We start from the raw sequence: 13,192 nt of genomic DNA on the forward strand, positions 1-13,192 counted from the left end.
TGGTCTTTTTCACCTGCCACAAAAAAATGGGAAGATTTTTGGAACGTGGAGTGAACAGGATTCAAAAATGTAGAAGATTGTTATTCACCAGGGACATCTTAACTAGCGGGACACATAACTGACTTCCTTAGAAGAATTGATCCACCCCTGAAACTTCATTTCACCCTGCTGGATCTCAGCTATGTGTGTGTATGCGCGTGCCAGTGTGTGTGTGTGTGTGTGAGAGAGCGTGTGTGCGCATGTCTAGGCCCTAAGACGGCCCGGAACGCCCTACATAGGGGTGAACAGGGCACTTTCCGAAAGAGCCATGGAACTTACCTGAAAGCCCTCTTGTTCCCTTTCCATTCTTCTGCTCCACCAGAAAAACGTGAGCGTCGGTGGGAAGGCAGAAGAGGAGGTATCTGTGGCCTGAACTGGTGTGTGTGCTGGCAAAATAAAGTACACAGAATTGTCATGAAAATAACTCTACCACAGATCGAGTTATTAAAGCTTTCTTGGAGTTTTCACTTCTTCAATCAAGTTGTCGCGGTCCTTCTTTTTCCAGTGTGCAAAGGCAGCCAATTACTCCCTTTATAATTTTTCAGACAAAAAAGACGTTAATAAATCAGTTTGGAACACTTTTGAATAGTAAAAATGTTTTATGACCGTCCCCTTTTATTTTGTTTATCAAATATTACCAGAGTCTGCAGTGCATGTCAATGGTACTACAAACACTCGAAGCAGGAGCACCTCTCCAGCTACACCCAATGCATTGTGGCTTAGAGAAATGTTAGCACCCACCTTTTCCTTCTCACGCCTGCCCCCACCCCAAATTCCCACACCACACTCACACATTATTTCTGCGCCAACCCTTGGGAAACTAGAGCGTTTCAAAAAACCCAGAAAGTCTCACTGTCTGAGTCACACCCACCATTGCAAAGGGGAAAGCAACAGTGATGCTGCTAAGCTGTATTTGTTTGGGAATGGTAAGATGGGACAAGAGAGTGTTTGCACTGATAACAACTGCCTAATATGGAGGGATTTCTAAAAACAGGGCGCAGACTTATTGACTCTAACATCTCAGTCCCCAACCCTACATGTATTAAGCAGCCATGCGACGACCAAGGTGGTCAGAATCATTAAGGAGGGGTCTGAAAGTCATGGACTGGAAGGTTTCATATGTGGACTCTCGGACGTATCCTATTTAACACATGCAAGCCGGAGAGATGGGACCAGTGGAAGCAAATTAACGGCAGGTTCCTGTGGTGAGGGTGATCTGCAGTTGTATGACATGTGCATCGAAGCTGCCTTCCAGGAGACCTAAGTGTCTCTCTCCTGATGTGACCCTAGCTAAAGATGAACTCTAGGTAAAGTGCAGCATGGTTAGGGTTTCAGGATTTTGACCAAAAGAGAACGGTGTACCAGTTAAGTGTTGGTTTCCATGTGTGAAACTGGCAAAGTCATGGGCACCACCAAAACTGGTCCGTAGTGAGACCATGCTCCAAGGTGTCAACTTACACATTTCTCATTCCTTCTTTTCAGGTCTCTTGGTGGCCTACATGTTCTTGCTTTTCATGTCTCCTACGATTGAGCGCAGTAGCTCCTTAGTAATCTCCAGCCTATAGTAGTACAGGGCTCTTCCTCACCACCTCTGTTTATGCACTGAAAAGAGAAACAAGAGCCTTAAACCGCAGCCGTCAGACACCATCTGGGGGCGTACTCATCTAAGAGTGACTTTCAGTGGAATATGTGAGCTGGTAAGGGTCTGCTCTACCCCCTCCATGGCAATGTACCTTGTTTACAAATGACACGCTGAGTTCAGTGACTTTTCCACCAGTCACCCTCTTCTACAGAAAATGGTACACATTGCTTAACCTTCAGTCTTCATCTGTGATACACGCTTCCAGCTTTCTGATCCCTGAAAGGTAGAAATGTTCAGTTTTGGCAATGGATTCTAGGAGGATAGATCTGACATCTGGACAGTTCTGCCTAGCAAGGCCATCTTCACCAAGGGTCTCCACAAATACCAAAGTTACACTAGCTTAAAGTCAACATGGAAAATAAAGTTGCCACAATCGTCTTCTCTAGTTTATTTGATTTCAAGAGATAATGCTCTCCCAAAAATCTAGAGGCTTGTTTTTGAGCCTGTTCTGGCACAATCCTGTGGCATAGAGAGAGACATTGTTGCAATGCAAAATTCCCTATTTTTCCCCGGAGACTGTCTTTGTACCTCCGTGAATCTGGACAGGATGCTAGGGTGCGATGTAGACAGGTGGTAGGAGACAATAGAAATGTTGGATCACTGGAGCATTAGAAACAGCTATGTTTTAAATTGCAGTGGGAGTGGAAGGTGATTTTGACCGAGCTGGCACCAGGGGTCTCCGACGTGAACTGGCATCCTTTAAATTACCTGAAAGAGGCCAAAGAAAAAATGAGAGTGAAGAGAACAAAAGAAGAAAGAGAGGAAGGAAGACAGAGAGGCAAAGGAGAGTTCAAATGAGGAATGTGAGCCAGTGAAAGAAGTTGAATGAGAGAAGACAATTGGATGACAGAAAAGAAGGATAAAAATGGAAGAGAAAGGAGTAGGACTGAGAAGGAGAAAATGAATGAACTGAGTGAGGAAGACAGTCAGAAGAACAAAAAGAAGAGGTACACGACATTCAAAGTGTTATGTTTAACTTTTGACTATATCTCAATACACCCAATTAATTACTGAATATTCATAGGTTCTTCTTTGTTAAATGACAATGAGTGAAAAGATTATTCTGAGACATTAAGGGAGGCAAAGAGAAAGCCCGGCCATCCACGCATCATCTACATAATTAAGGAGAATACTGCCAGGTACAGCTGGATGAGCAAGGCATGTGGATCTATCAACAGCATGCCAGAATCCTGGAACTCACTGGAGAGCAAGGGGTAGAGGTTTAGCCAATGTCAATCTGCAAAGACCAGGGTCTAGCCGGACTATAGGCTTTTGGATCAATTAAAGACTGGAATGGAGTCACTTGGCAAGTAGGCAAATCCGGATCCAGCTAATCCTGCCACAGGGGACATTCTACTGAATGGAATGGAAAAAGGCAAGGCAGGTTTGTGTGTAATAATTGAAGCTCATATAATTAGCCTGAAGAACCACAACCACCACAACATGGATAGATAGTGCAGCATCCAACTTATATCCTACAGTTTTGAAAATGACGTTACACTTTGGCCAGTTTCCAGGTTCCTGCTGCAAAAAAGATGGACCAGACAAGCTCTTGATGCGCTTTAACATAATTAATTAAGTTTTATCTGAGTTAAGTTTGATCCTTATACCGCCTATCTGTTCTTGGAAATCCACCATACATTCTTGAAAATTAGCTGCAGTAGCACCAGGGCTCCCATTCAGGCAGAAGGGAATCTTAGTACCTCAGTTACTACAAACTGGTGCACCCCTTACGATGCACCAGTTTGCTTGCGACAATCTGCATCCCCTAACAACACCATGGTAACACTATATTTACAATGCAGTGCACCATGGCGCTCATTAGTGTGAGCGCGTCTGGCCTTATTCGGTCTTTTATAATTTATTTATAAGGGGACGCATTAGAGGTTTGATGGATTTTTGACTACACTGAGAGTGATTCCACCATATTTGTCATCAATACTCACAATCTAATCAATAGCAATGTAACATGTTCAACAAATCAATTATCCGAATCTTTGAGCCAGTAATCTTCACGCACCATGACCCATGTGGCCATGAATAACCACGCCTTTTGGTAAAAGTTAGAAAGTTTAATTCCCTATAGTAACAATGCTAACATAACGTAAATTAGTCTCAATACCAAATGGTACACATATTTGAACGAATCTCAGTTTGACTAAAGCATTAATAATCAAGCACTCAAGAGTCACAGTACAAAGTAATAGCAACAATAACTGAACAACAGAAGTAGCATACATCTAGATTCAACAGGTGAGTAAAATCAATTCTTGGTTAATAACATTTGTCATCAGTTGGGCTTACTAAGTAATCCTCCAATTAGAATAACATGTTTGGACTTCATGCAAAAGCAATTTAGTCAATTTAGTCAAAAACATTAATTTGGAAAAACATCTAACTCGGTTGCTATCAAAGTAACGGTTGCTACACAGAAGAAAGAACAAAATCTACAAGGCACATTTACATTTCGTATACCTCTCCTCAAGGGAACAGCAAGCTGCGATTTTCTTCGTCAGTAGGACATCCATCTGGTCAGCTTCAGCAACGGGACAGTGAAGGGGATGGTTCAGCTAACTGAACCATTTAGAAATCATTTACTAAGGAACCAGCATTCACCATTAACAAACTAAGCAATGAAGTTAGAGTTAGAAAATAGAAGCCATCAGGAACTGCTCAGCTCCTCGAACGGGGCTTGATCATAACAAGAATAGGAAAGAAGAATGGCTGTCCTCTGCAAAGTGTAGTCTGGATATATCAAAATCCCTAAAGCATTTTCTCATGCCATCATTGCAAAGAATATCATACATTCAAAGTAGACCCAATTTTCTCTAAACTTTAAATCTGAAGTATAACTGAACAGTCTTTCACAAGTTGATGATTAGCTCCTCTCCTCCTGTTTCCATCCTCAAACAGGTAACTTTTTAGTTGGAATCAGTGCGTCCATTGTGCTTCTGGGAACATCTTCCTCACAGACATCAAGTTTTAAAAGTAGCAACTTCTAGTACAGAACGTCTCAACAAGCAGTTCTCATGAGAAAGTTTAGGACAAATCGCTTGGTCAGCTCTATGTGAGCAATAATATTAATTCTATATTTTCACAAAACATTTACAAGCATTTATTAAGCAGTGCAGCTTAACATGAGGCTCTGCTGATAAGACCCAAACCTCGAAATGTAACCAATGCCTAACATTAGCTAAACAAATACATAACATCAATTTATTAATATGATCCATTAGTACACATTCGTCTACATGTGCACATTATTTAAACTATAAGTGTGAATTATTTAATAATTAGATACATTTACATTAACCTAATTCATGTAACTTCTTAACCAATAATGAATACAAATTAATTAGTAATTGATTTAGCTCACAATCCCTCCTCTGATGACTAAGGTGGTCATTACAACCCTGGCGGACGGTGTTAAAGCTGCGGTAATACCGCAAACAGGCCGGCGGAAAAAAAGGGAATCATGACCGTGGCGGAAACCACCAACATAGACAGCCACTTTAACACTCCGCCTGCCACGGCGGTACAGACAAGCAGCACGGCGGTCACCACCAACAGACAGGCGGAAGAACAATGTACCGTCCACAGTATCACAACCCGCCAATCCGCCACCTTTTCTGGGGCGGATTCACCGTGGATAAAAACACGGCGGAAACAGCTTTTGCACTGGGAAAACGCTCACCTTAACACACTCCACGAGGAAGGAGGCCACCATGGAGCCCGAACTACAAATACTCCCTGCGCTTGTCTTTCTGCTCCTCTACGATCACCATCTACGTAGGCGGCGAAGACAACGGTGAGTACTGCACCTATGACATAAGGGAGTGGGGAGGCAAAAGTCAGGGGGACACACACGCAACACCCCCACCCCCAACCCGACCCTCACCCACTACAACACACACACCAATGCATGTCCAAACAGCACAGTAACAACCCCCCCCCCAGAAAATTGCAAAGACAAAAGGAAATTAGTTCAAACATTGTAATGTATCAAAATACAGTAAGTTAATATATACAGATATATATATATATATATACACATTCCAGAATTGATACATTACGAATAGTAGTGCAGGTATGCACATATCAATGTCCGTGCACCACTGGGCCCAAAATGCATGGGCGAGGCCCACACTAGATACCTGTCCACAAACTGAGAGAACACTGCAGGGGCATCAGATAGAAATACAACAGGCACCTCAGGGGGAAGGGAAGGGGGGGCACCTCAGCCGGATTACAGCACCACACCAGATCCACAACGGGGCTCCATGCCCATTGATGTATCCTGGGGAGTGCAAAGCCACAGTCTCTCAAGTCTCTACAGTGGGTGGGTTGCCCACTGTACCATCCTGGGGAGTGCAAAGCCACAGTCTCTCAAGTCTCTACAGTGGGCGGGTTGCCCACTATACCATCCTGGGGAGTGCAAAGCCACAGTCTCACAAGTTGATAACAGTCTCCACTGGTTCTGGAGGGGGACTGGTGCCCAGACTGCATCAGGCTCCCCGTGGCGGTTCCTGTTCCGACACTGTCCCAGCTGCCCAACGGGCTAACGATGCTTGATTTGGCGGTCTTTTCCCTGTCCAGCGGTGCTTTGCCATGTCGGTCTTTGCCCTGTTCAGCGGTGCTTTGCCCTGTTCAGCGGTCTTCACCATGGCGGTCTTTTCCCTGTTCAGCGGTGCATTGCCATGGCGGTCTGTGCCCTGTTCAGAGGTGCTTGACCTTGCAGTTTCTGCCCTGTTCAGCGGTGCTTTGCCCTGTTCAGCAGTCTTCACCATGGCGGTCTTTTCCCTGTTCAGCGGTGCATTGCCATGGCGGTCTGTGCCCTGTTCAGCGGTGCTTGACTTTGCAGTTTCTGACCTGTTCAGCGGTGCTTTGTCCTGTTCAGCGGTCTTCACCATGGCGGTCTCTGACCTGTTCAGCGGTGCTTGCCTTTGCTGTCTGACCTGTGCATTGGTGTGTGGCATGACGGTCCCTCATTGCCCTGCGGGGCTGTGGCTGCCGGGGCCCTCCAGGGCACTGACACTGGCGGTGGTCTCCGGACCAGTGACTACAGTGCTGCCCTCCAGGGCACTGACTCTGGCGGTGGTCTCCTGACCACTGACGATTGTGCTGCCCTCCTGGGCAATGACTCTGGCGGTGATCTTCGGACCAGTGACGATTGTGCTGCCCTCCTGGGCAATGACTCTGGCGGTGGTGGTCTCCGGACCAGTGACGACAGTGCTGGCGGTGGCATCCCGGCTGCCGGGGAGGATGGCGCCCTTCTCCGCCGTGCTGCTCTTCCCAGACTGTGCAGACTTCTTCTGGCCCTTCACCACCTTTGGAGGAGTCACAGCTGACTCGGCACTCCCCCTGGGACCCTTGTGAGCAGTTTTGCTGCCAGGAGTCTTCACCCTTTCCCGTCGGCCACTTTCCAACTTAAGGTGCTTTACAGGGGGTGGACTGGCAGTGCTTTGGCGCCGTGTCACACTGGCTGCCCTGGTGGCCGGTGCACTCCACACACCTTTAACACGCACCACTGGTACTGGACTTTTTTTGGCTGAGGTGCTACTACGGGACCTATGAATTGGAGTGGTGGGGGTGGTGGCAAAGAGGTCAACGTTGTTGAGGAAGAGTTGCTGACGAAGACTGGGATGGGTAGCTGGAGGGGGTCTGGGAGTGGAGGAAGAGGAGGTGGTTGTAGGAGGTGTAACTTTAGGTGATTTGGGTGCAGGTACTGGAGGCTGTCGTGAGGTGGATGGATGTTGGGTGTGTGGGTGTCCGCGTTTGTGTACTTTGGGAGGGGGCGTCACAGACACACTGGGAGTGGACACAGGGGACGTGTAAATAGTAGTGGGGGTGGTGAGTGCAGGTGAGCGGGGTGTGGTGCTGGGTGTTCTGGTGCGAGTCCTAGTGCCTGTAGATGTAGTGCATGCAGGTGAGAGTGTAGATGACACTAGGAGGGAGGAGGGAGACGACGACGAGGGGGACACAGTGGAGGCAGTGGATGTTGTTGTGTCTGTATGTGGGTGATGCTTGTTTGAGTGCCTGTGGGTTGTGTGGTGCTTATGTTTGCCTGAACTACTTTTGTGTGTTGAGGTGTATGCATGCTTGTCTGATGGTGTGCTTGGGATAGGCTGGGGTACAGGGGACTGGGTCTGGGTGGAGGAAGTTGGAGGGGGAGGCTAGACACAGGGACAATGGCTGCCATCAGTGCTGAGGCCAGAGATTGCAGGGTTCGATGAAGGGCAGCCTGACCAGAATGAATGCCCTCCAGGAATGCATTAATGTGTTGCAACTCTCCTTCTACACCCTGGATGGCCTTCACAATGGTAGACTGCCCAACAGTGAGTGACCTGAGGAGGTCAATGGCCTCCTCACTGAGGGCAGCAGGGGTGACAGTGGCTGAGGTGCCAGGGGCGAAGGTGATGCCCACCCTCCTGGGTGAGCGGGCACGGGGCGAAGGCTGAGGGGCTGCTGGGAGGGCGGTGCTGGTAGGGGAGGTGGCGGCTGTACCTGTAGAAGTGGGGGGCACAGATGGTACCGCCACCACAAGGGAGCTCCCAACGGCGGACAAGTCCATGTAGCTGTTTGGTGATCCGGTGACCGGCGTGAAGCTCCCCTCGCCCTCCGTCCCACTGGTATATTCAGAGTCTGTGGTGTGGCCCTCCATGGCCATGTGGGATGCAGCTCCCTCGTGCTCCAGTGCCACTGTACCTCCGCCTGATGATGCTGATGCACACAAGAACAGGGAGAGCACAAAAAGGGGGGGGACGACGACAGAAGAAAGACAGGTTGAGTGCATGGCTTACCGTTACCGTTGGCGGACAATGCAGACACAGCAGCCCCCTGCACTAAGCCGTGTTCTTGGCCTCTACAGATGCAATTCCTGGGATCTGCCCTACATGGCTATGTTGGTCATCTGCACACATAGATGACACAGGGGCATGTATACCTGTACTTGGCACTCTACAGAGGTGGGGTGGAGTGCCACATGGCCTGCATTACGGAGGGGCCTAGCCTACGGAACTCGCCCTGGCCTAGGGAAACCCACAGCCCTCCTCCCCCACCCAGACCCCTCCACTGCGCACAAAGTCCGCAGAATGAGAGTGTACTCACCCCCTTGTGTCTGCTGTGATGCCCTCAAGCACCCATCCAACTCTGAGTAGGCCACCGCCAGGATCCTGAACATCAGGGGGGTCATGGTTCGACAGGCACCCCTCCCACGTTGGGAGGCCATCCCCAGCTGAGCCTCCGCCATCTTCTTGCTCCAGCTGCGAATGTCCTCCCGGCAGTGGGTGCCCCGTCTCTGGTGGACCCCCAGGGTCCGGACGTCTTTGGAGATGGCACGCCAAATATCCTTCTTCTGGTGGACGCTGACCTACATGACATGTACAGGGGAAGAAGAGAAGTCATTAACAACAGCACCGTCTAAGTGGGTGCCCCCCATCCCTACCCTTGCCATGTGGCACATGCATTCACAGTCCTTCATGTTCCCTTCACGTGCAGGTGCTATCAGTGTTCCATTTCCTTGCAAGTGGGTCTTTTCAGACAACAGTGGCCATGGCATCAGGGATGTCCCAGCCTATGTTTTCCAACGTGTTGTCCAGAGTGTTGTCTGCCCTGCTGAAACACGTAAGGAGCTACATAGTTTTCCCTCAGGTGGAGGATTTGGCTACAGTGAAAGGTGACTTCTTTGCCCTTGGACATATCCCCAACATCATAGGTGCTATTGATGGGACCCATTTAGCTCTGGTCCCCCCGCAGGAGTGAACAGGTGTACAGGAACCGGAAGAGTTATCATTCCATGAATGTACAGATGGTATGTTTGGCAGACCAGTACATCTCCCAGGTAAATGCTATGTTCCCTGGCTCTGTGCATGACACCTACATCCTGCGGAATAGCAGTATCCCGTATGTGATGGGTCAACTCCAGAGGCACCAGGTGTGGCTATTAGGGGACTCTGGTTACCCCAACCTGTCATGGCTATTGAACCCAGTGAGGAATCCCAGGACCAGGGCAGAGGAACGCTACAATGAGGCCCATGGGCAGACTAGGAGGGTGATCGAACGCACCTTCGGCATCCTGAAGGCCAGGTTCAGGTGCCTCCATATGACAGGTGGTTCCCTATTCTACTCACCAAAGAAGGTGTGCCAGATCATCATCGCCTGCTCGATGCTTCACAATCTTGCTGTGCGACGCCAGGTGCCTTTTCTGCAGGAGGATGGTCCAGATGGCGGTGTTGTGGAAGCTGTGTGGAGCCTGTGGACAGTGATGAGGAGGAAGCTGAGGAAGAAGACATAGACAACAGGGAGTCAGTCATACAGCAATATTTCCAGTGACACACAGGTGAGAACATTTTTTTTTACTATTGCATTCACTTTCACACTTCTACCTCTATCCTGTCTGTCATTTAGTAGCAGTATTTGGTAACTGAGTTGTACCTTTCCATTACGGTTTCACAGGTGTGGTTACCAACGTGTGTCATCTGCTTGCATCCTTCATGGACTTGTGATATGTGAGATAGGTATGTTGTCATTACAATTGAAAACGCATTTTGACACTGTCATTGATAATACAAATTTACCAAATCACAGACTGACTCCAGATTGTTTTGTGCTTCAAGGGTGTTTATTTAAGTGCTCAGAAATGGAGGGGGGTTGTAAAATGGTGATGGGGGATGATGGAGGAATGTCCATGGCAGAGTCCAGTCTATTCTTCTCACGGGTGCTTTGCCCAAAAATTGGGCATAGGAAGTGGAGCTGGGGCAGTTCCAATCTGGACAGGGTAACAAAGTGGGACAGTGGGAGGACAATCAGGGTGGTCTCATTTCCTGGCCAGGGTCTTGCCATCTTGCTCTGTCCTGTTCCTGGATCTCAGGGACCGCTTGCGGGGTGGTTCTCCGTCTGCAGGGGGTGGGGTGCTGGTGTGGTGGTCCTGTGGCGGGGCGTCCTGTCCACTAGCGCCGGCGGAGGTGGTGGGCAGTTCATCGTCCATGCTAGTGTCAGGGGCCCCTTGGAGTGCCACGGTGTCCCTCATGGTCTTTTGTATGTCCTTCAGCACCCCTACGATGGTGCCCAGGGCAGAGCTGATGGTTCTGAGCTCCTCCCTGAACCCCAAATACTGCTCCTCCTGCAGGCGCTGGGTCTCCTGAAACTTGGCCAGGACCGTCGCCATCGTCTCCTGGGAGTGGTGGTATGCTCCCATGATGGAGGAGAGGGCCTCGTGGAGAGTGGGTTCCCTTGGCCTGTCTTTTGTAAAGACCGCCGAGGGACCGCCGTGCGGAAGACTGCCAGTGGTGGCGGTTTCCGCTCGGCCAATTATGACCGTTGGCAGCTCTCTGTCCTTTTACGGACGGAGAGCCGCCAACAGCCACACTGGCGGGAGGCAGGGAAGTGGAGGTTGCTCCACCTCCACCGCCACGCCAACAGAACACCGCCCAGCGAATCACGATCTGTGATTAGCTGTGGCGGTGTTCTGTTGGCGGAGCTGCCCCCATGGCTCCTGTCCCCTCCCGGAGGATCGTCGGACCAGGTAAGTCGATCGTACGTGAGGGGAGGGGGGTGTTGTGTGTTGTGTGGGTGCATGGGGGTGTGCGTGTGTGTATGTAGAGGGGGTGTGTGAGTGCGTGTATGCTTGCAGGGGTGTTGTGTGTATGGGAATGAGTGCGTGTATGTCTGTGGGTATTTCTGTATGGATGTGTGCGTGTATGTTTGTATGTGGGTGTGCGTGTCTGACTGTGTGTGTGGATGTAGGCATGTATGTCGCCGTGTGTGCGTGTAAGTGTGTAGGTAGTGCGTGCGTGCGTGTCGTGTGGGTATGGGTGATGTGATGTTGGGGGTCGGGGTAGGGAGGGGGGCCCTGCCACCTTTGGAGGGTGGCAAGGGTGGTGGGGGGGTAGGGGAGGGAGTCGGGTGGGGGTGAGGGTGGGGGAGACCCCTATCAATGCCAGGGAAGGAATTCCCTGGCACTGGTAGTGCTTACCGCCATGGATTTCATGGCGGTTCAAACCGCTGGAAATCCACGGCGGTAAGCCGGGTCAAAATACCGCCGGCGGTATAGTGACGGCCGCCGGGCTGGAGACCCAGGTCTCCAGCCCGGCGGTCGTCTCAGCCCTGGCAGGCGGAACGGAGAACCAGCGGATGACCATGGCGGTAACCGCCATGGTCATAATTCCATAAAGTAAGACCGCCAGCCTGTTTGCGGTCTTACCGCCGGTTCTCCACCTTCCTCCAGGGTCATAATGACACCCAAAGTCTTGCGATTTCAGGGTTGCACTGCATTGTACCACAGCAATCTTTCCAGGCATTTGTAAAGCTTGTAATAAATCATGGATTCTTTGCCCATTTCTAACTGGTGAACCAGAAGAGGTCAAGAAACCTCTCTGTGACCATAGCTGACCGAAGTAATGGACTATTCTAAATCCGTACTGGCTGTCTGTATAAATGGTAACTTTAAGTTGGGCAGAAACATGGCATGCTCTAGTAAGAGCTATCAACTCAGTAACTTGTGAGGAATATACTCCTCAAAGCCAAGAAGCTTTGAGTATACCAGAAATTGTGCACACAGCATATCCTGCTCTTAATGTTCCTGTGCTATCTCTTAAGCAGGAACCATCAACAAAAATAATTTGGTCATTTTCTTCCAATCGAGTATCCTGAAAATCAGGTCTCAGTTTTGTGCACAAATCGGTAACGTCCAGACAATCATGTTCAACCTCTTTCATTTTATCAATTTCAACATTTTCTTTTGGGAGCAAAGTTGCTGGGTTAAGCACTATACACTTTTTCAGAGTAACATTTGGTGAACCCCAAATTATAGTTTCACATCTAGTCAGCCTTGTATTTGTAAGATGTTGGGTTTCGGTTCGGGTAAGCAAAACTTCAGTGGAGTGAGGGACCATAACAGATAAAGGATGTCCCATCACAATGCTCTCACTCTGAGTGAGGCTCAGTTCAACCGCTGTTACTGTTCGCAAAGAGCCAGGTAGGTCAAAAATATGCTACTGGGCGGTTTACATAACCATAGACTTGAGTTAGAACAGACAAAGCATATGCATCACACTCATGACAAAACAACATGAATAGCTGTGTGTAGTCAGGTATTCCCAAAGCCAGAGCTTTGCACAGACTCTCCCTCAGCTCAGTAAAGGCTTTCATGCAAGCTTGGTCTAATTCTAATGGATCAGTAACATCTTTGTGAGTCAGCTTCTGCAATGGCTTTGAAATGATTGAAAAATTTGGAATCCACTGGCGACAGTAGCTCACCATTCCCAGAAACATCCTGACATCTCTCTGTGTGACAGGGGGATGATTCATTTGCAATATAGCTGTGACACTCTCTCTGGAAATCTTTCCAGCCTCCTTTTCAATTTTGGTGTCCCAAATGTTTTACTTCTTTCTGACAATACTGTAATTTGTAGGGGACACTTTATGTCAGTTCTTTCCCAAGTGATTTAACAAAGCAATAGTATCATGCTTGCATGCTTCTCTTGTCTTTGAAGCAACCAACAAATCATCAAT

General features: G+C 48.9%; 1 protein-coding gene across 2 annotated transcripts in view; it reads right to left on the bottom strand.

Moving 5' to 3' along the window:
* Positions 1-618: 618 nt before the first annotated feature.
* The window catches only part of IL34 (interleukin 34), a 458,594-nt gene continuing 446,020 nt past the window's right edge, over positions 619-13,192 (bottom strand). Inside the window, exons 6-7 of one of the 2 annotated variants that reach the window (XR_011199931.1) lie at positions 1,773-2,389; positions 619-1,641 (exon numbers count right to left, since the gene is read on the bottom strand). Coding sequence is in view for 1 of the 2 variants with exons in the window: in XM_069217498.1 (XP_069073599.1) it covers positions 2,307-2,389 (83 nt within the window). In the remaining variant the exon portion in view is untranslated. Of the gene's footprint in view, positions 2,390-13,192 lie in introns of both variants that reach the window. The other variant, XM_069217498.1, reaches the window with a different exon arrangement.

Source organism: Pleurodeles waltl, chromosome 12, assembly GCF_031143425.1.
Source record: "Pleurodeles waltl isolate 20211129_DDA chromosome 12, aPleWal1.hap1.20221129, whole genome shotgun sequence".
In the NCBI taxonomy this organism is placed as follows: domain Eukaryota; kingdom Metazoa; phylum Chordata; class Amphibia; order Caudata; family Salamandridae; genus Pleurodeles; species Pleurodeles waltl.